The 24,296-nt window shown below is 52.8% G+C and overlaps 3 protein-coding genes across 3 annotated transcripts; all 3 read right to left on the bottom strand.

The window, feature by feature from the left end:
* Positions 1-5,195, bottom strand: TRIM65 (tripartite motif containing 65). Its single transcript, XM_061462015.1, is given in 7 exon segments — positions 1-1,067; positions 2,346-2,370; positions 2,373-2,437; positions 2,767-2,938; positions 3,566-3,799; positions 3,874-3,969; positions 4,741-5,195. Coding segments are annotated over 7 exon segments (1,557 nt in total). The 5' UTR covers positions 5,173-5,195; the 3' UTR covers positions 1-534.
* A 1,810-nt stretch (positions 5,196-7,005) lies between these two features.
* On the bottom strand, positions 7,006-11,981 carry MRPL38 (mitochondrial ribosomal protein L38). The gene is made up of 9 exons (XM_061462016.1): positions 11,726-11,981; positions 11,324-11,503; positions 10,654-10,782; positions 10,362-10,570; positions 9,929-10,001; positions 9,335-9,380; positions 8,775-8,933; positions 8,028-8,164; positions 7,006-7,650 (listed from the first exon to the last, which is right to left on the bottom strand). Exons 1-9 carry the CDS (start codon positions 11,781-11,783, stop codon positions 7,514-7,516), a joined length of 1,128 nt encoding a protein of 375 aa, XP_061318000.1. The 5' UTR covers positions 11,784-11,981; the 3' UTR covers positions 7,006-7,513.
* A 402-nt stretch (positions 11,982-12,383) lies between these two features.
* Positions 12,384-24,296, bottom strand: FBF1 (Fas binding factor 1). The gene is given in 22 exon segments (XM_061462017.1): positions 12,384-12,625; positions 13,145-13,260; positions 13,582-13,794; positions 13,797-13,944; positions 14,136-14,312; positions 15,008-15,106; positions 15,499-15,621; positions 15,753-15,853; positions 16,136-16,266; positions 16,554-16,661; positions 17,640-17,740; positions 17,937-18,071; positions 18,944-19,002; positions 19,704-19,798; positions 20,224-20,619; positions 20,721-20,823; positions 21,246-21,267; positions 21,269-21,319; positions 21,321-21,381; positions 21,620-21,743; positions 22,834-22,947; positions 24,163-24,296. Coding segments are annotated over 22 exon segments (2,601 nt in total). The 5' UTR covers positions 24,218-24,296; the 3' UTR covers positions 12,384-12,556.

Below are 24,296 nucleotides of genomic sequence, written 5' to 3' on the forward strand. Positions count from 1 at the left end.
TCAAAACAATAGTAAAATAGGGCTTTACTGGGGAAAATAGCTTTGTACATTGAACAAATGCAGCGTGGCACCCAAAAAAAAGTTGTTCTGCCATGTCCAAGAGTGGCAAGAGGGAAACAGGAGGATTGGGATGAGCACAGGGCTCCCTCCAACAGCACCCTTCTCCACAGCACTCTTCTCTAGGGTTCTCCTCACCTCGAATCTAGGCTTGGGAGATTGGGCAAGGGTGGAAAAAAGACAAAAAAACTCATTCTTTCACCCTCCCTATCTCCCCACCTCACCCCATCTACACCTCACACAGTAACTGGCCCCTGCAATCTTTCCTCTGCCCTAACTGGGCTATCTGCATGATACTTGCACATGCAAATCAGAGGGTTCATTTGTATGTGTGTCCTCATAAGCTCTTGTTAAAACACTGCACCCCACTTGGCACTGGGGTCTCACTCGCACTGTGACAGCCACTGGCTGCAGCTCAGCTATGGCACCAGCCTATGGCTTTTGGTCTAGTTTGCAGAGCCACATGGTTGTGCTGGCTTAATCCCTCCAGCACAGCTCCACTGCTCGCCCCTCACACAGCCAAAAAACGGGATAGAGGGGCTCGGTGAAGACATCATGGAAGGAGTGGATAAGCCATGTCCTCTCCCCAAGCCCGTAGAAGGAGAGGAGCCCCTTGTCATAATCCAGGCTGACCCCCAGGTTCCTACACAGCTGTTCCTGGATTTTCTGCAGCCGGCCCTTGTGCCAGGCCAGGTAGCAATCCTCCAGCACCTGCAGCCCCCATGAGCCCCCGTCCAGACCAATGTTGAAATTGTGTGCCTGCTTCCGCTCCTGGGGGAGGCTGCGATAGGTCACCCCCAGGACAACGGAGTGGCTGGAGATCTTCACCTCCCAGTAGTGGTGGCCATGGCTGTAGCCCTGCTTGCACAGCACCTGCCAGGGCTCGAAGCGGGGTTCCTGCTCCTGCCACCTACAGATGGTGATGGGGCTGTGCTTGGCTTTCCAGTTGCCTTTTGACAGCTCCAGGTACTTGTTGGCCGTCCTGGGATCAAAGGTCAGGTTGCGGTGGTCTGGGAAGAGCAACAGCATGAATGGGGCTGAAATGCTTCATCAGACCTTTATGCCCTTGGCATGATCTTCCCCAGCAGTGCTGTGGTTTAAACTGCATAGGGCTGGCTCCCAAAATAGAAGGGAGCAATTTGTAGTGTGTTTGGAGGGGAGGAGAAGCAGGATGAGACACAATACCTGCCTGCCCACTTCCCAGAAAGAATGAAACAGCCCAGAAATAGCTGGTGAGGAATGAAGATGCAGCGCTTCCTGCTTTTCTTGCACAGTCTGACTCAAAGCCAGTGAGCAGCCATGGCTCTATCATCATTTTGGAAGAGATGTGCTTGGTTTTAAGAGCAAGAGATGGGTGTGGGTGGGGAGAGGGGGAGAAACCCAGGCATTAAGTGAGCAAATACGGTACTGTAGGGAGTCATCTTCCTCTGCACTGGCTGCAATAAGTTCTTGAGCCATGGGTATTCACTGGCCGCAAGCACCTCATCTTCCTCCTGCAATACCCCAGCCTGGCAGCTACGCTGAGCTGAGGCTGCTGCCCAGAAATAACTTTGGGTTTTGGTTTTTCGTTGGTTTTTTTTTTTTTTCAATTAATAACCCCGAGAATGTTTTGGGGGGCTTGATGGAAGGAATCTTCACAGGTCCCAGGATTTCAATCGTCTTCTTGGCAAGAGTGACATGACCAACATACCCTAAACATTATCCAGCCCTCTTCCCGACAAGGAGGAAATGGGAAAAGAGGAAATCCCTAAGGAATTAGAGTGGGATGGGCCCAAAGAAGACATGAAGGACTGTGGCTGGCAGCACTGGGGCCATATGCCTGGATATGACTGAGGCAGGGCTCTGGACTGGTGCTGTGCTATGCAGGGCAGCTCATGGCCCAGCCTGGGGTGATCACTTGCCAGCTGCTGCATTGCCTGCAGAAAAGCACCATGTTTACATATGGATCATCAGGAACAGAAGGCAGAGACACCCCAGGAAGGTGAAAGGAGAGGATGGGTATGAGGCAAGATCCAGGTCAGCGGCTGACCCAATGCCAGGCACTGGCAGCCTCCATTTTCATGGGAAAGTGTTCCCTGGTGCACCTAATCCTCCTCATGGCCCTTTCCCAGCTGTGCAATATCCCCCAGCCCATCCACCCCAGCCCTGCACCACCATTCTCCGAGTTTAGGGAGAGGGACTGGAAGAACAAGGGAAGGAGCCCCTGTCCCCGCAGCCACAACCAACCTCCCTCGCCTGCTGGGATCCCAGGGGAGTGCTGTCCCTTAGGAGTCCCATGTTCTCCTCACCCTTCAGAAGCTCAGCTCGGAACTGATTGCTCCCAGGCAATCAGGGAGGTGGGTTGCCACCTTCACCACCATCGCCTGGGGATGCACTGGGCCTGTGTAGGATGGGGACAAGTATTTTGAGTGATGCCACCCAAAAACCTATTTCTCCCTGGCTTTGATGGGAGGAGGAAGCCTATTGTATACAAGCCTGGGAGTGGTCACATGCCACTGCAACTTGACACTGCCAGCGAGGAAGAAAGTCAGAGGGAAGCCACCCAGCTCTTTCCCTCCTCTCTTGACATCCATCTGCTGAACATGATGTGTGTCCCCATCCCAACCCTCTGTGCCCAGCAGCCCTGTCCCCAGAATAGTGACATGGGCCAGGCAGTGATTCAGGATGACTTGGAGCCCTTTGGGGTGGCTCTGCGATCAGACAAGTTACCTTGGACAACAGGGTCAGGGGCTTTGGGGGCCACAGAGCTGGGCAGGTCCTCCAGCAGAAGCCTGGAGATGTTGTTGAGGATCTTGGTGATGGGCTTGACCATGCCAACCACATCAAAGTCCATTGGGAGCAGCACCTCTGGGCTCTCCAGAGATGGGAGCAGGGGGAACTCCTGTGGTCAGACACACAGATATGCATGCACTGGCCTAAGGAGGATCAGAAGCTCTGACTCCCAACCACACACTCTCCAGTGGGTGATGGGGGCATCCCCAAAACATTTGCTGTCAGCTGTGGCTGGTGCGCAGGGGTCAGTTGCAGGGTGAGTGTGAAGCTGTGGGGAGCAGAGGAGCTGCGGCATAAGACTGTTTTGCTGGTGGTAGAAGAGCCTTGCAGAGTGGTTTGGGGGTGGGAGATGCTGCCCATGGCCCTATGAGCAAGCACCATCCACTCCAATCCAGCATTGTCCCCCAAATTTTCAGGGACCCCTCCCAAAAACAGCACTTCCCTGCAGCCCCATCACATCCCAAAGCCAAGCTGAGGATGTGTTTCTCCTGGGGAATGGGGATGACCAAGTATCTGCCCTCACCAAAAGGGCATGGGAAGGGATATAGCACCAGGAAGCTGTGGCTGCCCATCCCTGGCAGTGTTCAAGGCCAGGCTGGACAGGGCTTGGAGCAAGCTGCTCTAGTGGAAGGTGTTCCTGCCCATGGCAGGGGGTTGGAAGTGGATGAGCTTTAAGGTCCCTTCCAACCCGAAACATTCTGTGGTTCTGTGTGTGTGCAGTTCTGTGGGATGGTACCTGGAGGAAGGTCCTGTTGTCAGGGCAGCCCAGGAGTTGCTGAACCCTCTCCCTGTGCTGGCTAAGAATGTCCAGGCGGTCCTTCAGGCGGTTCCAGTCCTCCCCCATACGTCCCAGTGCCACAGCCTGCTCTTGCTCGATCTTGGCCACTGTCTGCCACTGGCAATCCTCCAGGGCTTTCTTCAGGAGGGCAAATTTGCTCAGAATGACCAATTTGAGCCCCTCGGAAGAGTCCTGGGTGGAGAGGAGGCATTAGAGCTGGCACACTTCCACCCCTGCACCTGGCACAGAGGCAGCCACGGTGTTACCTTGATGCTGAGTGTTTGCTCCTCCAGCTTCTGCATTACCTGCTTGATCTTCTCTGATTCCTTCTGGGCTTCTTCCATGGACTCTTTCAAAAGAGCCTGTGAAATGAAGCACCAATGTACTGTGGTGCAGCATGCTGCCCCCTACCCAGCACCAGGGAGCCCTCTCCAGGCTGCATGACAAGGCCCACAGGGAAGGAGAAGGCTTGAGAAGGGGAGAGGCTGCATCTAGAGTCAGAGAGAAGTGAAATCCTAGGCTGTTTTTCACCCCTTTTTTAACTTTTCCCTCTAGATCAGTGGGTCACAAATACCTACGGCACTGTTCATCTGGTGCTGCTGGATTTATTTAGCTCTCTGCTGCTCTTGACAGCCTCAGATTTGTCAGGGAGCAGCTGGGTGCTGTTGACACAGAATCACTGAATGGCTTGGGTTGAAAGATACCTTAAAGCTCATCCAGTTTCAACCCTCTGCCACGGGCAGGGACACCTTCCACTAGAGCAGCTTGCTCCAAGCCCCTGTGTCCAACCTGGCCTTGAACACTGCCAGGGATGGGGCAGCCACAGTTTCTCTGGGTACCCTGTGCCAGCATCTCAGCACCCTCACAGGGAAGAGCTTCTGCCTAAGAGCTAATCTCAATCTCCCCTCTGGCAGGTTAAAGCCATTCCCTTGTCCTGTCACATCTGTCTGATCAAAGCACATGCCAGTCCCCCTTTCAGCTGAGGCCAGGCACAGGGCAGTACATGGAGGCTCACCATGTCCCCACAGCAGGGCACAGGACAGCGAGGTGGATGTTGTGCCATGCCCGAGCTGCCACAACTTCCCCTGCTTGACCCTTCTCATTGCCTCAGTCTTGCCACCCATCATTCTCACCTGCTGTTTTGAGTGTTCCTCCTCAAAGAGCACCCGTTGGTGCCGCTGGCATTGTCACACCGTGCAGACACAGCAGATACACCGCTGCTCATCCTTGCAATACAGCTCCAGCAGGTGCCTATGCTGTGGGCACAGCTCACCGCGGGCCATCTCACACCTCTCTGTGTCCAAGACCCACGCCACGCCATCCCGTGCCAGCTGCACCACGCTGCACAGGGTGACATTCTTTTCCAGCTCTGGCCGCTGGTTGAAGCCCCTGCGGCACTCGGGGCATGTGTAGCCGCTCTCTGCCCAGGCAGGCTCCTGTTCTTGCTTTTTCTAGTGGTTGCTGATGTTGTGCCCACAAGGCAAGGTCACAGGCACCCTGAAAAGCTCCAGGCAGATGGAGCACACTAACTTCCCCTCCAGCTTCTTCGAGGTGGGTGATGCCATCCTGCCTGCACCACAGATCAGGGTGACAAGCTGGGGAAATAGAAACTTAGTTGCTCAGAAGAGGAGCCGAGAGGCGGGTCAAAGCTCTGAGCCAGGCATGCTCTTAAAGGAGACGCCCAGTTGGTGCACCCTCACCGTACTGGCTTATGCCACACACCTGGAAGATGGGGAGGGTTACAGCTGCACCTCTCAGGGAGAGGGAGGGCTGTGAAGTACAGCAGGAGGCCCTGGAGAGAATGAAACACTGCAGCACCACCACAGGCAGACAGACACAAGTGGCTGACAAGCATCAGAGCAATGTGTATTTTGGTGCATGCATTGCATGGGTATACAAAGGATGTATAGTTTGATTTTTGCCCTTTTTTGCCCTTTGAGGGAACTTCCTGGTATCCTCATGTCTCCTGAGCAGAGAATAGCAGTCCTCCTTGGCAGAGAGACTGCAGCACAGTGGTCCTGACATCATCCAGCCACAGAACCAACAGAGAGGGGCACCCACTGCTGCTGCCGCCACATCGCTTGCTTCTGCAGTGACAAGGGCTATGATACATGCCAGCAGCCAGACATGGCTACATTCTGCCTTTGCATCTTTCCATTTTAAACTACACGTCCTGCTGTTTGCACATGCCCATGCACACCCACCACTCCTTTTCCTACTAAGTTCCTTGCAACATCTGTGCATGTCAGTACTCCGAATATAGGAAAGGTATCACCTGAGCAACCTGCCTCTGCTCAGGTATTCTGCCTGGAGGTGATAGTGATGCCCATGCACTGCGTACCTCTACCCTGTCTTCAGGAGAAAAGCTTCCAACCTTACAATCTAAACCTTATCTCCTTACCTTTGGAGATGTGATCTTCAGGGAGCTGGCAAGTCATAGAACCACAGACTGGTTTGGGTTGGAAGGGACCTTCAAAACTCATCCAGTTCCAACCCCCTGCCACAGGCAGTGACACCTTCCACTACTGCAGGTTGCTCCAAGCCCCTGTGTCCAACCTGGCCTTGAACACTGACAGGGACAAGGCAGTCACAGCTTCTCTGGGCATCCTGTGCCAGTGCCTCACCACCCTCACAGGGAAGAATTTTTCAGCACAATCTCAGTTGTTTGCTGGAAGCTCTTATTTCCTGATGAAGGGGGAAACTTCAGAAAAAGTTACTGTGAACCAGAGCTGGGAAGAGGCAGTCGCAGCAGCATGTTGGTATTTGGGTGTTTGAACATGTGATCAGAGGATTCAGAAAGAGCCCAGCAGAGAGCAGAGTCTCTCCACTGGAAACATAAATCAGTGAGTAAAAATGCAAAAGGTCAAGGTGGGTGATGAGGCTCAGGGTGACTCCAGTAGGCATGGAAACCAGATGAGGTCTGGTGGCTGGTGCTGCTGTGGCACTGGGGAGCAACACGAAAGAGGGCAGATGCTGCAGGGCCCTGTTCTTCTGCTTGATACCAATCAACGTTTTGTAGACCTGCTACTAAGCAGCGGGTCACCTGGTACCAAGAAATAAGCAGTACATCACAGCAAGGAATGCAGGGTTTGAACACAGTCCTGCCCCCAGAACTTTGTACAGTAATAGTTAACAAGGTATTCCAACTCTGTCCCTAAGTGGGGGTAAAAATTTGACGCAACATCACAGGGACAGATGGATGGGTTTGTACTCCTCAGCCTCCCCAGAAGGGACACCTTTTGGTAGGACTCATGTCCTTGGCTATGCCAAGTGTTTTGACTCAGGAAATTAAGGTTGTTATGTGATTGTATTGTTAGTCCACCCCTCTGAGATCCTCCAGAGATCCTCCATGCCAGCTGGTCAAAATACTAAGCTCTTCCCAATAAAGACATCTCTCACCAGCCTCATTCAGGGTGTTTAATCAAACTCATCTCTAAGAGAACTGCACAAACAAAAGCTAACAGTCCTAAACTGCAGCACTCCAAAAGAAGAAAATCCAGGCTGGCCTGGCTCATTTCATTCCATGAACAGGCAGCAGTGCAACTGTGATCTTTGCAGAGAAGCAAATCAAGGCATCTCTGGGGGGACTCTACCCTGACACCCATACTGATCAGATCTCCTATACAACGAGTAGCAAGGTTTCAGCCTGGCCATGGATTTGCTTTCATCCATCTTAAGTAGCCTTTTGATCAGGCAGCTGCCAGCAGTGCAAGCCCTGTCGCCCCCAGCTGTTCAGTTCCCAGCGCTGCCAGCACAGGTGAACCAGTAGCTGGGGGGCTGAGACTTTGTTGTCTTCCTCCAGAGGTGCAGATGCCCCCAGCTGTGTGAATGCAGGAACACTGGCAGCTCCATTTGCCTGGCCGGCACCCAGCTTATGCCTGAGTGCTGCAAGAAGTGTCTGGGTCCCTAGTAAATGCCGTAGGTGGGCTCCTGAGTGTTTCGGTATCTGTCCAGGTACCTCAGAGGCTGGTGACGCGGGAACTTCAACTGCGGAGGATGGTAAACGGGCGGCCGCACAAATTCAAACACAGGCTCTCTCATATCTGGAAAGGGGTAATGCAGAACGTCAGCAAGATGGCTCAGTCCCAAACCTCAGACATCCCCTTTCACCAGCAAGGGCCCCCATGTGCACACAGGACCAGGGCTGGTCAAGCACGTGCTGGTGAAGGCTCTGTCACTGTTACTTTAAAATGCTCAATCAAAACATTCTTTGAGAGGCTGTTTTAGATTGCTGTTTGTTTGGGGGATGATGGCTCAGTAAGTACCCAGTCTGTGCTGTAACAGATTCTAGACAACTGCCAAGAGCAAGTGCGAGCATCCAGTCACAGCTCACTCAGCAACCCTGTGCACCTACTCCCAGGACCGTGTCCCAGTCCACCAACAGGCTCTCTTCAGCACCTCTACACACTGCATTGCTTACTGAGAAGTTGATGGAAGACCTCAGTAACAGAGCTGTCCCACTGACACTGGAAAAATACCAGCCCTGCTGGGGTCATTGCATCCTCGTGCTTTCTGTAGAAGTCAAATGTGCTAAAGGTTCGCATCTTGAGGCTGTGGCTGGAAAACAAGACATAAGCACAACATCCGAGGTAAACCTCTTTTCCTGCAGCATCATGGTAGACAACTACTTCCCCACATAACCACCGAGTCTATAAAACAGAGGTATATAACCTCTTTTCTTCCCTGTGAGGGTGCTGAGGCACTCGCACAGGGTGCCCAGGGAAGCTGTGGCTGCCCCATCCCTGGCAGTATTCAAGGCCAGGTTGGACACAGGGGCTTGGAGCAACCTGCTCTAGTGGAAGGTGTACCTGCCTGTGGCAGGGGGTTGGAACTGGATAAACCTGAAGGTCCCTTCCAACCCAACCTTTCTAGGGTTCTATGAAAAGGAAGTCACCAAAAGTAAACCTCACAGCTTCTCCCGCTCCATGCACATTCCTGCCCCATGCAGGACAAACCACTTTCTTAACAGCCTGTTTAAAGAAACAGGACACCACAGTGCTTGCAGGGCTGAGATTGTGGCTTCAGGTGACACAAAACCTCAAAACAGCTCCAAACAACCCTGCAGATTAAAAGGAACTGCTCTCCTACAGCAGTAACAACCATGTGATCATAGCACTAACAGCCAAGCCAATGGAGTGCAAAACTGCCCAGCAAAAGCTTGAATTACCACGGCATCGGCCGAACATCCTCACTGAAATCTATGGGGCAGTCTTGCTTGAAGAGGAGGAAGATGAAGCGATGGTAGCCAGTTCCCATGGCAGGGAAGGGCGGCAAGTAGTGGCAGATCTCCTTACCTGCCTTAAAGTCGTTGCCTGGGATATTCGTCCTGAACACAAAGAAGTTTACTTCATATACCCATTCATTTCCCTTCATTAGAATCAGCAGACTCAACCCAGAATTGCAAATCACTCTGTGCAGCATTTTGATGTCACTGGTGCCCCTTTTGACAAATGAACAGATAATAGAGGCTGCTTTCACTGGAAGAAAATTCATACCCAGCGATCTGAATGCCAAACAGCAACAACACCTGGAACGGTGTTCTGCATGTTTAGCAGAACCCAAAACACAGGAGCAAAAAAGCTAATGGCAGGAGTACCAAAGCAAGCCACTGAACTGCTGTAGTAAATGTTTATTCCCCAGCTATGCTGGAAGAGTTTCTACCTCCTGTGCCTGGCCTTTGCCTGGGCTTTCCCTGGGCTAAACAGTACATGCCTCTGATGTACTCACACCAGCCAGTGGAGGTACTCCGAGTCTGTGTCTCTTAGATGTCCATCTGCAAACACAAAAAAAAACAAAGAAAGGTGACTTAGGGGCACCCTGGTGTTTGTATCAACCCCAAAGAGTAAACGCTTTGAACAGAGGGTGCAGCTCGAGACCTCCCAGCATTCCTCTCCTATCACAAAAGTAACTCATTCTAATAGGACTGGGATTAAAATGAAGAGAAAAAACTCTACAGATGTAATTCCAAGACTAATAGAACTTCTTGACCATCTGCTTCACTTCACTGTGCCTTGGTTTCAAACAATGTCAGCTAACCTGCCTCCCAGGCAGACTGACAAGGGAGAGAGGAGTTTGGCGGTAAACAAAAGATGCGAGCCAGGGAATCGTTTCCTCTACACTGTGACAGAGGTCTTGACGTGTCACTGTCCATCTCTCAGCCAGAGATCTGGGGAGGCTACAGCCTTTTCTGCATATGTAATATGTCCCTGCTTAGCAGGTATCACATCATCTCTGGTTATTTCCCAAAGGAAACAGAAGCTAACCAAAAGCAGAATGAAATAACCAGTTTAAACATGTTTTATTAAAGAACTCATTACTCACCTGGATTTGTGAGCAACAAGGTCCAGAGGGAGCCTTTATCTGCCTCATATGACACTGCAGGGGGACCAGAAGCCTAAGAACAACATAAAAAGAACATACATTGCTCAAACAGGTTTCATTAAGACCAGATCACCATTTCCAAGGCAAAGAACATGAACTTCTTGTGGACAAGGCCAGGATGCAACACAGACATGCCACCCAGCTTCACATGGAGAGCCCCCTGGAGTGTTAATAAACATCAGCCTGCTGGTAGACAGTGATCCTGTTGCAAAGCTCTGTCCTTCTCATGTCCAGGAAACAGATTTCCTTCATCACAGAGGAAATACCCTTTTAAAAGAAATCCCCCAAAACAAATAATGCCTGTTAGAAGCATCTGACAGAAACACAGAGGCTTCCCATAGGGTTGAGGTTGCTCTCCGCTCCCCTCACACACCTCTGATGGAGTTACCATGTTCCCATAGTATACTGGCACGAGGTGCTCATCTTCTTGGCTGTACTCCACCCTCAAGGTAACCCAAGGGGTGAACGTGGCTCCCCTGAACAAGTCACGAAATATCCCGCAGTGCTCTGCTACACGCTGCTTGTGGAATGGGCCACTGCTCTTCTCCCACTCAGCTCTGACTTCGTTGAGGGGAATCAGCACTGCAAGGAGAGAGAAACGCTGCAGGAGGCAGCTGGGCACCCACTGCAGCCAGGGCAGGGAGAAGAGGTGGTAGGGCACAGACCAGTCCGGAGCCGGGCTGCTCTTTCCATCTCAGTATTCTGGTGGTTCTCCCTCAGGATCTTTTTTCTTTTCTTGATTTCTTTTGCCCGCAGCAGCTTATCATGCGGCAGACTGATGTCAGTCTTTGGCTCTTCAGAAAGGGATGAAAAAGTTATGTATGTAAAAAATGCGAACACCTCAAACACAAACCCCTTGCAGCACCCTAGAGAGTGTGAGAGAGATGCAAACTTCAAGACACAGAGGACTCAATTCTACCACCTTCCCCCTCCATCTCTACACTTTTGCTCCTTCCTTCCCCAACTCATAGCATTCCCAACCCTGTGGGTTTCCCAGCTGGTGAGCAGGTCTGGTCGCTGGGGCTGCTCAGCAGAGTAGCCGAACTGTGCTACTTGCAGCAAGACTAAAGCTCTAGGCCCTGGGATTCCCACGAATCACTTTGTTACTCTGCTCAACATCTTCTGGAAGGTGGCCAGCCTCCCTCCGTTCAGAAAACTGTAGCCCCCTTTCCCCTGAAGACGTTTGTGCACTGCAAAGTTTGAAACAAAACAAACAAAAACATCAGAACAGGACAAGCCTCGTGCCAAAGCACATAATCAGCTCTTTGCAGAGACACCCCCAGTTTCCTGAGCTTTAGCAGCAAAACCATTATGTGCAGCTCCTTCCACGAGTACCTGGCTGGGGACTGGTGTGCTGCCGGTACGTCTTCCACCACCGGGGTCTTCTGCTCTCCTTTTCCGCCAACTTGAAGTAACGAGTGAAACTGCGGTATTTTTCCAGCGCTTCCAAGTTGCTGACGTCGATATGTTCATTGGGCATCGGTCCCAGCGGGGCTGCCCGCTTGCAGAGAGCGGCTGGAAGCGAAGAGAGTTTCCGTTTCATACACAGGACGGGAAACGAGACCGAGGGAGCCCGCGGAGGGCGGAGAGCAGGAGCACGGGCCGGGCCGGGCCGGCGCCACCCCAAGCCCGCTTGGGGAACCCAGGCATCCGCGAGCTCTCCTGCCCCCCCTCCAGCCCCGAGCGGCTCCCGCTGCCCACCCGTGCGGAACCGCGGCTCCCCGGCCCGTGTCTCACCGGCCGTGCCGAAGGCCCGCGCACCGCACCGCGCCGCCATCAGCAAAGGCGCCGCCATGATGTGAGTCTCCCGCACAGGAAGGCCCCCGTTACTATAGCGACAGGGGCTCCCCCCCCCCGCGCAGGGTCTGCCTTGAAGGGCCCTCGCTGCCACAGCAACGGGGCTGTCGCTGCCAGGGCCTGGCTAGAAACGTCCTCCCAGCCTCAGGGTGACGGGCTCTTCCCACCACCGGGACGCCGCTCCCCGTCCGCGCCCTTGCTCTTCTGTCCGCAGCGCTGGGACCCTGAGCGGAGCAAAGCGAGCGGCTGGAAGCAGAAACCCAGCCCAGCAGCCAGGTTTCTTCAGGAAAAGGCTCTCGAAGGAAAAGCTGGAGCTGCCAGTGAGCTGTGGAATGGCCTCGGGGTGCTGTGGAATGTTATCGAAGCCCCAGGGCAGAGCCGCCACACAGCTCTTACCTTGCCCAGCCTTGCAGCAAGACCAGACCTCCTCCACCCCCTCTAATGGCTTGGTTGTCACAGTCCTACGCAAGAGCCAGCAGCACACCAACTGAATCCTGCCCACAAGGGCAACTGCCTCCCAGGAAGTGCCAGTGGCACTGGCCTGTGCGGTGGAGGCCAGACAAAGTGTGTCCTTGCAGCCTCAGGGATTTCACACTCAGAACATGCCAAGACTGTTTTTAAAGAAAAGGACAGTTCCCCCATGAAAACTCGGATTATTTAATGTTTGTCGTTCCCAGCCCATGCAGAGGGCACGGTGGCCTCCTGAAGAAGATGGACACAGCCATTCACAGAGTAGTGTGTAGGGCTGCCTCCTCCTCACTATGACAGGGTTCAAGCGGTGTAGGGCGCTTTCTTCAGGCTCTCCAGGAAGATACGCTCATTTTCTAAGAAACGGTGGTCCTGAGAAGGATGGATAGGATTGCTATCAGAGAGCCACAGGAACGGGGTCACAGTTCAAGGTGTCACTCATGAGTAAGGGGAGTGTCCCAAACCCTCTTTCATGTGGGCAGGTACCTGTCTGTGGTACCCCCTGGGTGTAATGCCCCACCTCACAAGCCCATAACCTCACACAGAGGAAGTCTCAAAGAGCATCCCTGCCTGGAGAAGGACCCATCCGGGAGCTGACAGGAGAGGACGTGGTTATCACAAAGCCAGAGTCCAGCAGAACTAGTTTCTTCCACCCAGGGATGGGGTGAGAAGAGGGGCAACCCCATAAAGTGAAGGATATTTTCCATGAACCCGAGGCAAGGTGTGAGGATCCACCCATCCTTGCTTCTGGTATTGCCCCTCAAGATGCCAGCCCAGCAGCTCAGAAATGATCTCAGGAGACCCTCCAGCCTATCACTACCAGGCTTCATCCAGCCTGCTCCAACCCAGCTGATTGAAGCTCCTTCCACCCGTGGTCTCCTACCACCTCACCTGCTGGGCCCTGTAGTTCAGCAGCAGCAGGTTGATGTAGCGGTCAGTGGGGCTGGCCATGGACAGGGCTTCCTGGATAGGAGGCAGAAAGCCTGGAACATTGCGTAGTGCCTGCGCTGTTAAGGAGACAACAGAGCATCCCTTTTCATTTTCTGCTGCCTGCATGTCCCTGCAGCAGGGTCCTCCCCAGCTCCCAGTGCAAGCAGGAGGTTTAACCCACCTGCCTCACCCCTCCTTCTCCTTCCAGGCAATGCCCTCACTCAGAGAGCACAGATGAGCTCCTTCAGAGGACAAGGAGGCCAAGTCATATCTGAGGTTTATATACAGGGGAACTAAAACAGCTCTTAGGAACACCTCAAGCCTCCTGAGAAGCGGAATACAAGTGCAGCTGCCCCCCAGCATGTCGCTTCCCACCAGCAGCATGCAGGAAGTCTTACGCAGTGTGGTGGAAAGGCCTGTCATAGGGGCACCGAGGTCCTTGCCCGCAGTCTGCAGCATCACAGGGTTCCTGGGTAGCACCTCACGTAGCTGTTCAAGCTGTTTCCTCTGGCGAGCCATGCTCAGCCGCTCCTGCCCCATCCCCAGGAGAGAAGCTGTTGGGAAAGGTCCAGGCCCCTGGTATGGCAGCCCCAAGCCAAGAAGGGAAGATCTGGGGCATTTGCCTGGTGCAGACGCTGTTCCTGCTGCTTTAGCTGCTCCAAGTGTTGCTGCATGACCTGCAGCCTGCTCTGGTGCTCGGACTCTACCCTGCGTGCCTCCCGCAAGGCTCGCTCCCCTTCCTCATACTTCTGGGATGAGAGCTGCAAGACAGAGCAGCTGGAGAGGCTGGGGACAGGGACCCTCGCTGCCCTGAGGCAGGGCTCCTTTGTGCATCCCCTTGTCCCCCTCCCAGGAAAGGATTAGGATTCACGACTTTGGGAGGGATGGGAAACCCCAGCTTTGTTGCTGGCCCCCATACAGTTGTAAATTGCAGTGCAGATGCTCCACTTGCCTTGGTCGTGCTTTTAATCTCCTCCTCACGGTTCTGGATGCACAGTGCGGCCCTGTTCACCTTCTCCTTCTCACGCCTCAGCTCCTGCCATGCTTCTTCCAGCAGCTCCCTGTCCCTCAACAAGTGATTCTCCTTCACTTTCAGCTCACGGCTCTGGATCTTCAGCTCTGCCTGCTCCTAGCATGGGCATGGGGAAAACTAGTGCATCACCAGCCCTGTTGAGCTTTTCATGTGTGCCAGTTTTGGGTGCAGAGCAGCACCACCAGGCACCCAAGCAGTGTCCTCATACACCCACCTTTGGGGGGCAGGGCTGGCACAGCTTGGACTGTACAGATAAACAAACACACTCCTTCCCCAGAAAGGACAGAGCCTCCCACCATGTTGCATACCCTAAAACATGCTCAAGGCATGGCACTTTGTCAGAAGTGGAAATATTCAGCCTGAATGTAGTATTTTTCACCCTTCTAGTCCTTACAAATGCAGCTTTGCCACGCTGCCTGTGCCACATATGCCCTCTGGACAGCCCCAGTGGGGAGCAGAACTGGCACTGGACACATCTCCATGGTACAGGGAGATTTTGCTTTACCCAGCACAGGGGTTTCATCTTGCCAGACTTACAACGGAGGCAGCTGCACCTGGGCTGGCTGCCCAGCCTCCTCACCTGCAAAGGGGAGACAGAAACTGATGCTTAAGCCCACCTCTAAAACAGGGTGGCGTAGGCTGTTCTGGAACAGCTGGATTCTCAGCACCCTGAGTCAAGTCTCGGTCTTAAACACCTGAAGGCAACGCTGAATGCCTCCTCACAGGCAGGACCCACCCGTGAGCCTGCCAAGCAGCGCTGGAGGCCACAGGAAGGGGCTCTACTGTGGTACCTTGGCCAGGCTCATGATGGTGCTCTCTCTCTGGGAGGCCATCTGCAGGGTTCGGTCCATGTCGCGCTTCAGCTTCTGTCGCTCCTCCAGCAATGCACTCTGGAGAGCATCGCAAGAGAGGAAGAGAAAAGCACCAAGTCCCATTTGCCACAGTATTTTTCTCCTTTAACTCATCTCTGCCACCAAACACCACACAACGTCTACAAGCTTGTTTAAGCCTATGACACCTGTCATGAACCCTGCATAGAGAGCTCTGGCCCCATGCTCCTCGAGAACCAGTGCGCATCATGCACACACAGAAGCCTCTTGCATCTGTGTGCAAGAGGGTTGGTCTGACTGTGATTCACTGTGAGACCAGGTGTGGGATTGAGGAGGCAGAGGGCAGAGGAAGGATGCTACAGCCCAGTATCCAAATCTCTCTTCTACACTGCAGCCCTGATCAGACTCAAGGGACATGCAGAAAGCACCTGGAGATGTCTGCCCCTCCTCACCTTCTCCCTCTCCAGCTCTGCTCGCTCCATGGAAAGCTGCTGGGTCATGCCTCGCCGCTGCTCCTCCAGTGAGTGTTGCAGCAATTCTGCTTTGGATTGCTCTGCCACCAGCCTCCATCTCTCCTGGGTTCAGACACAGAGGAAAGACAGATGCCACTCACAGGGTCCAGGCCAGGGACCTCCAATGGGCAAGGCATACATCCCACAGCCAGACAGGAGGGCTGACCTGGGCAACAAACACAATGCAAGCTCACCTGCTCACTCAGCCTGGACTCCATTCTAGTGATCACCTCCTGGATTTGGCTCCGCTCCTCCTCCATGTCCCTCTTCTGTTGTGACAGCCTGTCCTCGAGCACTGGTGAGAGGAAGCAGCAGGGCCCTGAGCAGCATGAGGTGGGAAGCCCTCCTCTGTCTGCACCACATTCACAGAAAAGCTGCATGTGTTTATGCTCATCACCTTCTGTGCACCCCCAGGACACTGTTTTTGAAATGGGAGACCCGGAGGTGTCCAGTGACCAAAACAGGCCTTGGCCCCCAGCTTCTTTGGCTGACTTGGGGCAACTTCTCCCTGTTTTCTGGGTGTCCCCAGCCCTGGCAGGGATCCTGCAGACATTCTGGCACATAGGAACAGAAGTACCTTTGAGCTGCTTGTCCCACTGCTGTGCCAGTTCCTGGGATGTGGTTTGGTGCATGGCCTCCACCTTGTGGGAGAGGTCATGCAGGTTGCTGGAGAACTTCTCCATCTGCTCGATGATACCATTCAAAGACCTGCGGAGAGGAGGGAGGGGACACACTTAGTCTCACCGTGATGGAGGAGGGGATGCGTGGTGGGCCAAACGCTGGGCAGCCCTGCCCTGAACCTCTCTGGGTCATGGCAGAGCGGTAGGACAGAGCTGCTGCTTAGAGTACCATAGGATATTAAACAGATCAGCACCCCTGGAAGCAGTGGGTGGGAGAGGGGATGGCACCTCCTGCCATGGTTCCATGCTGGTTCCCGCAGAGCGGGGAACTCCATGGCAAGGGACTCATGGGGATATGGCACCACGTGTCAGCACCTGGTATGTGAGGTCGAACTGGTCACTGCATCAATCTCCAGGTCTTTCAGCCGTTTCAGCTGCTGGAGCTGCTCTTCGTAGTCTTTGCGCATCTCCTGGACCAATGTCCTGCAGGACACAGGGAAGGAGCCCGCCATGGGCTATTTCAAACCAGTGCTCCCCATGACAGGAACTGTGGAAGAGGCCTGGTTGTGGGGCTGAGAGCCAGGTCCCAGGAGCTGAGCTGGCATGGCAGTCTGTTACGGGGCATCCCATGACAGGCACCCACATTTCGGTGAACCGCTTTTGGCAGTTATGGGCATCTCTACCAAAACCTGATTTCTCATTGACCCAAACTATGTGGTCAGCAGCGACTCACTGACCAGAATAAAAGGGATCTGGGGGAGGCAAAACGATACATTCAGCATCTTTCAAAGTTCAGAGCATTCACTTTAAAATAATGTGCCCAGCCAGATCTCCCCATTTCTACCTACAAAGCAAATCCTCATTCCAAAAGCCACTGAGCTACCCATAACCCAGTGTTTCTAGGCTCTGACTTCTCCATTCACTATGTTCCCAAACTGCTCCCTGGTTCCTTTGGTAAGACTGGGACTACCAGCCCCATGTGTGCTGCTCATGCTGCTCTTACCCAGCATCTTCACCTGGCTCCGGCCCAGGGAGGTCACAGCAAGGAGCAAGTGTTACTTTCATGTCAATACCCATCACCCTCCACCCAAAGTGTACACAGGGATTTAGGAGCAGACCAGTGTCACTGCGTGCATGGGGAAACATGCAGATACCCTGCAGTCTGAGCCCTGAACCCCCCTGCTACTGCCCAGTGTACTGTCCTGGTTGGCAATGTGCTGGCAATGGGACTGACCCCTCCTTCTTGTCACCCATGGGACAGTGTTGGTAAGAGTGGACCCCCACCTCGGCTCACCCATGGGCTGCTCTCTGCCCCCACTAGGTCCACATCGACACGGTTTTGTCCCTGCACGTCCCATGGATAGATTTGGGAAGTGCCCCAGCATTCCCAGTCTGGGGAGATGGATGGGGCTGCAGGCAAGGACCTGACAGAAAAGGGGAGCAGAGGTGAGAGCCTGATACCTGTACGTGCTCTCGAGATGATCCAGGTCTGCCTGGTGCCGCTGCTGGAGACTCTCCAGCATCAGTTTGTATTGAGTCCGCTCCATCTCCAGCATCTGGACCTGTTGGGCACCCAGAGAAGATCCTTGTGCTGCCGCAGGGACAGAGATCTACAGCAGCTCTTAGTGACCATAGACATCCCTGGACAGGGAGGTTTCTCCTCTCTCCCATCACCCTGATGTTATCTGAAGCAGACGCAACCCCTTCTCCTTCCCCTGGGTCTCCCATGGTCTGCATCCAGCAGGCTATGGGGTTCACCTGGCTCTCCAGCTCTGCCACACGGGCCTGGGCCCTGAGGAGCTCTGCATGACAGCCTGATGCATCCTTGTAGAGCTGGGTTGTGGGAGCTCCCAGCCTCCTCTCATGTAGCAAGCTTGGGGCTGCAGAATCTGCCTAAGAAGATGAAGAAAGAAAATTAAGGCTCTTTGGAATCAGTGGCTTTGTGGTGGGGCCATCAGCCCCCAAAGGAAGGCACGAGCCTCACCTGCAACTGTGGGGCACTCTGCAGATGTGCCCTGGGTGCAGCAAAATGCAGGGACACAGGGATGCTCTCAGGGAGGTAAAGCACCTCCTCCCAGCATGGGAATGGCAATCTACCCCCAGCCTTCTGCTGTCCCTCCTCTATCCTTCTCCAGCCCAAGCCCATTGCTGCCCTGGGCCCTTTTTCTCCAGTTGACACCCAGCAAGCAGCCTCTACCCCAGACACAAGCATGCTGGGCTCTTCCTTCTCTGGGGAGACACTCAAGGATACAACCATGAGCCCTCTAGGAGAAAGCGTGTGTTCTGCCACAAGGGCAGGCACAGAGGCTAAGCTAAATGAGAAATGGAGGCTTCAAAAACCAAAACTCTAATTTCCCTTCCATTGTCTAGAAACAATCTCAGAGCAGCTTCACCACCATACTGGGAAAAACAGCTGAAGAAAGTCTTCTATCAACTGGAGCCTCTGTTGTCTACTTATCTTCTATATATATATGCCTGGGGAACTATGTAATGCTGCTCAGGCAACACAGGGTTGTAAATACATTGTGATTTACAAAGCATTCACAACACATGTGCTTTGGCCTGATAAACACAACCTGTGGCATTTCAGGGCTCTCCACACACTTTGCCTCCATGTACACAGGCTCCCAGAGAGGCAAAGTGGGGCACACCTTTCCTCTTGCTGAGGGTACATGGGCAGAGCTGGATCACAGTGCGTTGGTGGGCAGGGCTCACAATCACTGCCCTGATCCTGCACCTCTCAGGGGCACAGCCCCAGCACCTACCTGAGTGAGCACAGCAGGGACTGGCATCTTCTGCTCTTGTGGGATCGTGGTTGTAGGGACTGAAAATTGGACAAGCCTGTGATTCAGATGTGAAATGAACCATCCCCTCCCAGAAGGATGAGGACTTCATGGGCAGAGCAAGAAGGATCCTGCTCCCTCCCTCCAGTGGTTGCTGATGGGGATGGATACTCAGACTGGCTTGTCCACATCTGCACCCCTACCCCACCTCATGCACAATAATAATGGGACTTTGCTCTGCAGAGTAAGTCTGGGGGCAAAGCACAGCTCCATCTCCATCACCTACGGAAAAGGCTGGCTCCTTTAAGTCACTTTCAGTGGCCCATGAACTGCTGCACAGCCTCAGTCACAGCAGCAGGGGGTCTTCCAGCAGACAGCACTAGTGGGATGAGCATGGGGACAGCAGGAGGGAAAGGGGAGAGACACAGGACAGCACAAACTTAAGCCCACCCATAGCTCAGAGACAGCGAGTCCCTTGCAGCCCTCTGAAACCCCAAAAGCAGAACTGCAGAGCTCAGTGTGTCTCAGCACCATGTCCCCACCATGTCACAAAATGGGAATGGTGGGATCCTGCAGCTTGGCAGCCCTCTCTGACAACGACTGCTCAAAGCCTGGGCAGCATTCACATGGCCAAGGGCAATGATGTTGCGGCTCCTGCCTTGTTTTGGGGCGTTTTTTTTTCAGGGCAGGGGGACTCTTTCTGCATACTGCTGCCCAAATTGTACAACCACATGAAACACACCCAGGGCGCTGTCATCTCTGGTGGGATCCCCTTGCACAGACTCCAACGGGTGAGCTGAGTCCTGTTTTGCGGTGCTGAGCCAGGGGACCAGCTGCCTGGATGGGTACAGAGACACCAGTGATGCACAGCAGTGTCACAGCTCAGGGAGAGGCACATGGATATTATCCTGACTGGCATTTCTAGAAGCTTGAAGCTGGCTGTCCCACTGTAATCAAACAAGCAAGAGCCTGACAGTCCTTCACAGCTTCCTTCCCTCCCAGTGACAAAGTTCCCAGTGACCAAAGCAGGACCCAGGGCAGTGTGTGCAATCTTGGCCAAAACTGGAAGGAGAGAACAGAGGTTTCATGGGACTGCAGGCAGTTATCAGCAGAATAAAGCCCTGCATTATTACCCCAAGCCAGACTAAGATAGTGCTTAAAAATATTTTCTTTAATTGGAGCCAAGGGTTTCTGAGAGGTCCTACTGGAGCAGCTACATGTGGTACAGATGCAAGAGCTGTGGCCACAAATCATGACCTCACCTGACAGGAGACCGGGGATCCAGCCCATTGCCTGGAGCTTCTGAAGGCTTGGCATTTCTCTCCTGGGTCTTTGCCTGTGCTTGGGCTTTCTTGCGAGCCAACAGGGCCATCAGCCAGTCCTCCTCCTCCTCTGGTGGGACAGGTTGAGGTACTGCCTTCTCTGCTGCCGGAAGCTGGCTGGTGGAGCGGTGCTGCCTGGCTGTGGCAGGGCTGGGGTGGCTCACTGTGGGACTGGCTTTCATTGGGGACGACAGCTCTGAATCCATAAAAGCCTCATCTTTCAAACCCAGCCAGTCTCCTCTATTCCTGCTGCCCCACACAGGGTTCTGGCTGGCTGGAGAAGGTTTGTGGCAAGGTTCTGGTTTTGCTTCACTGATGGTCTCAGCAGAAAACCTGCTGCAAGGACTAGCAGTTGCATACCTGCCTGCCAGGGGACCCAAGGGACTCTGCCTGCTCTGTCACAGGGGAAGCAGCCATGCACTCACAGAGCACAATACCTCACAGATTGCCTCCTCCCTAGCTGGCCACTGGGCATGGAGGCCATTGTGGGCCGGTATGCTCCAAAGTCAAAATCCTCCTTGTCCCATCCATCTTCCTTCTCTGTTCAGATAAGCAGCCTTGAGTCAGCACCCAGAGGAACAGCCATCTGCAAAAGCACCAGCCCTTTTCCTCCCCTGTAATTTCCACTAGGATTGCTGCCTCTGGGAAAACACAGCTGGAACCATCATCCCCAGGAACCCATGAGCAAGTGCCTCCTCAGTGTGGCTGGGAAAAGCTTCTTTGCTGGAAATCAGACCATGTCCAAAGGCAATGGAGTTATGGCTACTGTGCAAATGCTCCCAGGCTGCCTCAAGGCCAAAGTACTACACTTTTTGCACCTTTCCCTGCACTGCCTGACAGCCCATTAGCATCCCTGCAAAGAAAGGGTATTTTCCCTGCAAGGGCATCAAAAATCAATCTCACTCTCCCAAGCCAATGCTATCACCTCTGCAGACCTTCCCAGCATCCCTGGCTGTGCTCACTTGGCTGGTTTTGGTATTTTTTTATCCGGTTTGAAATCCCCGTGCTCTCCCTTGCCTGGCTGTTTCATGATTTTTGTCCATGGAGCCTTGTCCCAGCAATTCATCTACCATGGAGTGGGCTGCACAGAGCTCCTCTCTGTTAGGGACACAGTGGCAGACTGATTTCTCTGAGGGGCAGGATTCATCCTCAGCACACAGCCTTGCCAGGGGGCTCGGGCTCTTCTCTGCCAAGCAAGGCTGCTCTTGTCCCTTTCTGGGAGCCACAGGCAGAAGCTCCAGCGCCCCCTACCCAGCATGGTGGCACCATCTCAACACACAAGACATCCCCTACTTTACCTCTTCATTGTCCTTACTCTTTTGCCTTCTCTCCTTACTTCTCACCTCCTTTTGGGCCACTCCCAAATCCCAGTGCATCCATCAAGTCTTCATCATCATCTTCAAATGTGAGCTCCCTCCTCTGGACTGGTGCCATGGCATGCAGGGGCATCTGAGGTGGCTCTGTGGATGGGATCAAGCAAGGAAGGAGATTTGATCAGAGTTTTGTTTTTTTTTTTTTTGTTTAACAAGAGATCAAAGCATCCCTGACTTCTCTTATCACTCAGGATCATTTAAAAAGTAATTTTTAAATAACTCTTCCAAGTAACCACATCTCATAATAAATGACAAAGTGGCAATGTGCTACTGCCTGGTTTGTGGCCATGCATCCACTGATGGTATCACTGAGTTTTCTGCTCTGGCTAACACCAGGAGCTCCTTTACCTTTGCAAGTTTCCAATCAGATAATTCCTGCCCCTTGTCACCCAAAGTCCTGCTCCACCAAGGCACCTTAGTCCTTGCCCTAATCTACTAGCTGCTGCTTGTGTGCGGGGTGGATTTATCAGGGTGAACAGTGATTTTTAGAGGACTATCAGACTATTTAAGCTGAAAGAAGGGATATTTAGCTTCAGTGTTAGAAAAAAAAGTCTTCATTATGAGAGTGGTGAGGCCCTGGCACAGGGTGCCCTGAGAAGCTGTGGCTGCCCCATCCCTGTCAGTGTTCAAGGACAGGTTAGACAGGGCTTGGAGCAACCTGCTGTAGTAGGTGTCCCTGCCTGTGGCAAGGGGTTGGAACTGGATGAGCTTTAAGGTCCCTCCTAACTGAAACTGTTTTATGATTAGTGTCCCTGTTGCAGGAACAAGAGGGATGAGTGCCAGTAACACAGCCACAGTGTGGATGGATCCCACTGAGAGGTGCACCAACTGTGGTTTGGCATGGATGGGTGATGCTCTCAGCAACCCAAATCCTAACCCAGAAAACTCGCTCTCATCTGGCAACATGCAGAAAAGGCTGGATGAGGTCAAATGTGAGATCTGAACCTCCATTCCCAGAGAGGAAAGGTCATTTCTGAAACCTGTGGCAAACTGAAAATATCAAGCACTCAATGAGCTGGGTCACAGTTAACCCCGTTACCAAGTTGTTCTATAAATTATTAATAAGAGATGGACTAGGTGGCTTTCAATTCAATTCAATCAGTTTGGACCTCACACAAACTCAGCCAGCTGCTGATTCACTTAATACAAAGAAAATGCATCAAGCAACTCTGCTTACCTTTTTCTTTGCTCTGTTCTGTGTTCTTTTCAGAGCTGCTTTTAGTGCCAGTTGAAGATGGCTTTTTGGGAGCATCCTGCTCCTCATTAGATAAAAGCCCTGCCAAAGGATCATCTAAATTTGGAAATTATCCCATAGGAAAGGAGAATAATAAGAAAAACAAATAAACCCAATGTTATTTAGAAGAACAGTTCTGTGCTAAGCCAAGCTCTATCCCCTACCATGTGCACATGGGGACAGCAGATCGTATCTGCTCAAAGCCACGAAAGGAGGTTCTGCAGGGACCTGGGACACCCTTGAGTCTCCCTGCACTTCATACACTCAAGAGTTACATTTATGTTCAGTTTTTCCACATTTTTTCTTTTTCTCCTAGGAAAAAATAATGCTAACTTTGGGTGCTTTAATGCTTGAACACTGTTTAGGCAAAGAAAAAGGGGATTAAAAAAGCTCACCTAAAGCACCCAAAACCCATCTGTAATTTGAACAGATACTAATCTTGGTTAAAGCACAGCCTTTGACAAGCAGATCTCAGCTGTGCCAGAGAACTATTGCCCCTGCTTGGAAGTTGGACAGAATTCCTCCTGACACAACGGCTGCATCTTTTTTTCTCCTTTGGTCATCTCTGTAGGATTAGATCTGCATCAGCATCATAGGAGAGAAGGACCCAAATTTCACTGACCAGCCAAGCCTTTAGTTAACACATTAGGCAAACTATGGGGTCCTGGTTTAAGTAACTCAGAACCACACAGCCGCTCACTCACTCCTCCCCTTCCTCCCCCTGCTCCCAGACACATGTGGAGGAGAATCAAAAGAATGTAACTCCCACGGGTTGAGATAAGAACAGTCAGTAACTAAGGTATAACACAAAACCACTACTGCTACCACTAATGATGATAAGGGAAATAACAAGGGAAGAGAACACAACTGCTCAACACCCACCGACTGATACCCAGCCTGACCCAAGCAGTGATCTAGCCCTTCTGGGTAACTCCCCCCAGTTTCTATACTGGGCATGACATGCTGTGGTATGGAATACCCCTGTGGCTAGTTTTGGTGTCCTGTCTCTGCTTCCTCCTGGCTTCCCCTCCTCCCTGGCAGAGCACAAGACTGAGAAAGTCCTTGGTCAGACTAAACATTACTTAGCAACAACTAAAAATATCGGTGTTATCAGCGTTGTTCCCAGCTGAAAGTCAAGAACACAGCACTGCACCAGCTACTAAGGAGAAAAATGACTGCTACTGCTGAACCCAGGATATAAGGGCAAAGAGCAAGGGCAGAGTCCTCAGCTGCCCCCATGTATCTACGTGCTGAAGTGAAGAGAGATCCTACCTTCAAAGTTCTTGTGCAGCTGGTGAGCAGGAGATGAGAGTGCCTTCTTTTCCATAGCTGGCTTTTCTGGAAAGAGAGGCCACAGCTGTTAAGACAAGGTACTGCAGAGACATCCCTCTTCCACCCTGGCTGAA

This window comes from Pezoporus flaviventris, unplaced genomic scaffold, assembly GCF_033815535.1.
Source record: "Pezoporus flaviventris isolate CSIRO_AGI_PZ_B2104156 unplaced genomic scaffold, CSIRO_AGI_Pfla_v1 ptg000034l, whole genome shotgun sequence".
Taxonomy (NCBI): domain Eukaryota; kingdom Metazoa; phylum Chordata; class Aves; order Psittaciformes; family Psittacidae; genus Pezoporus; species Pezoporus flaviventris.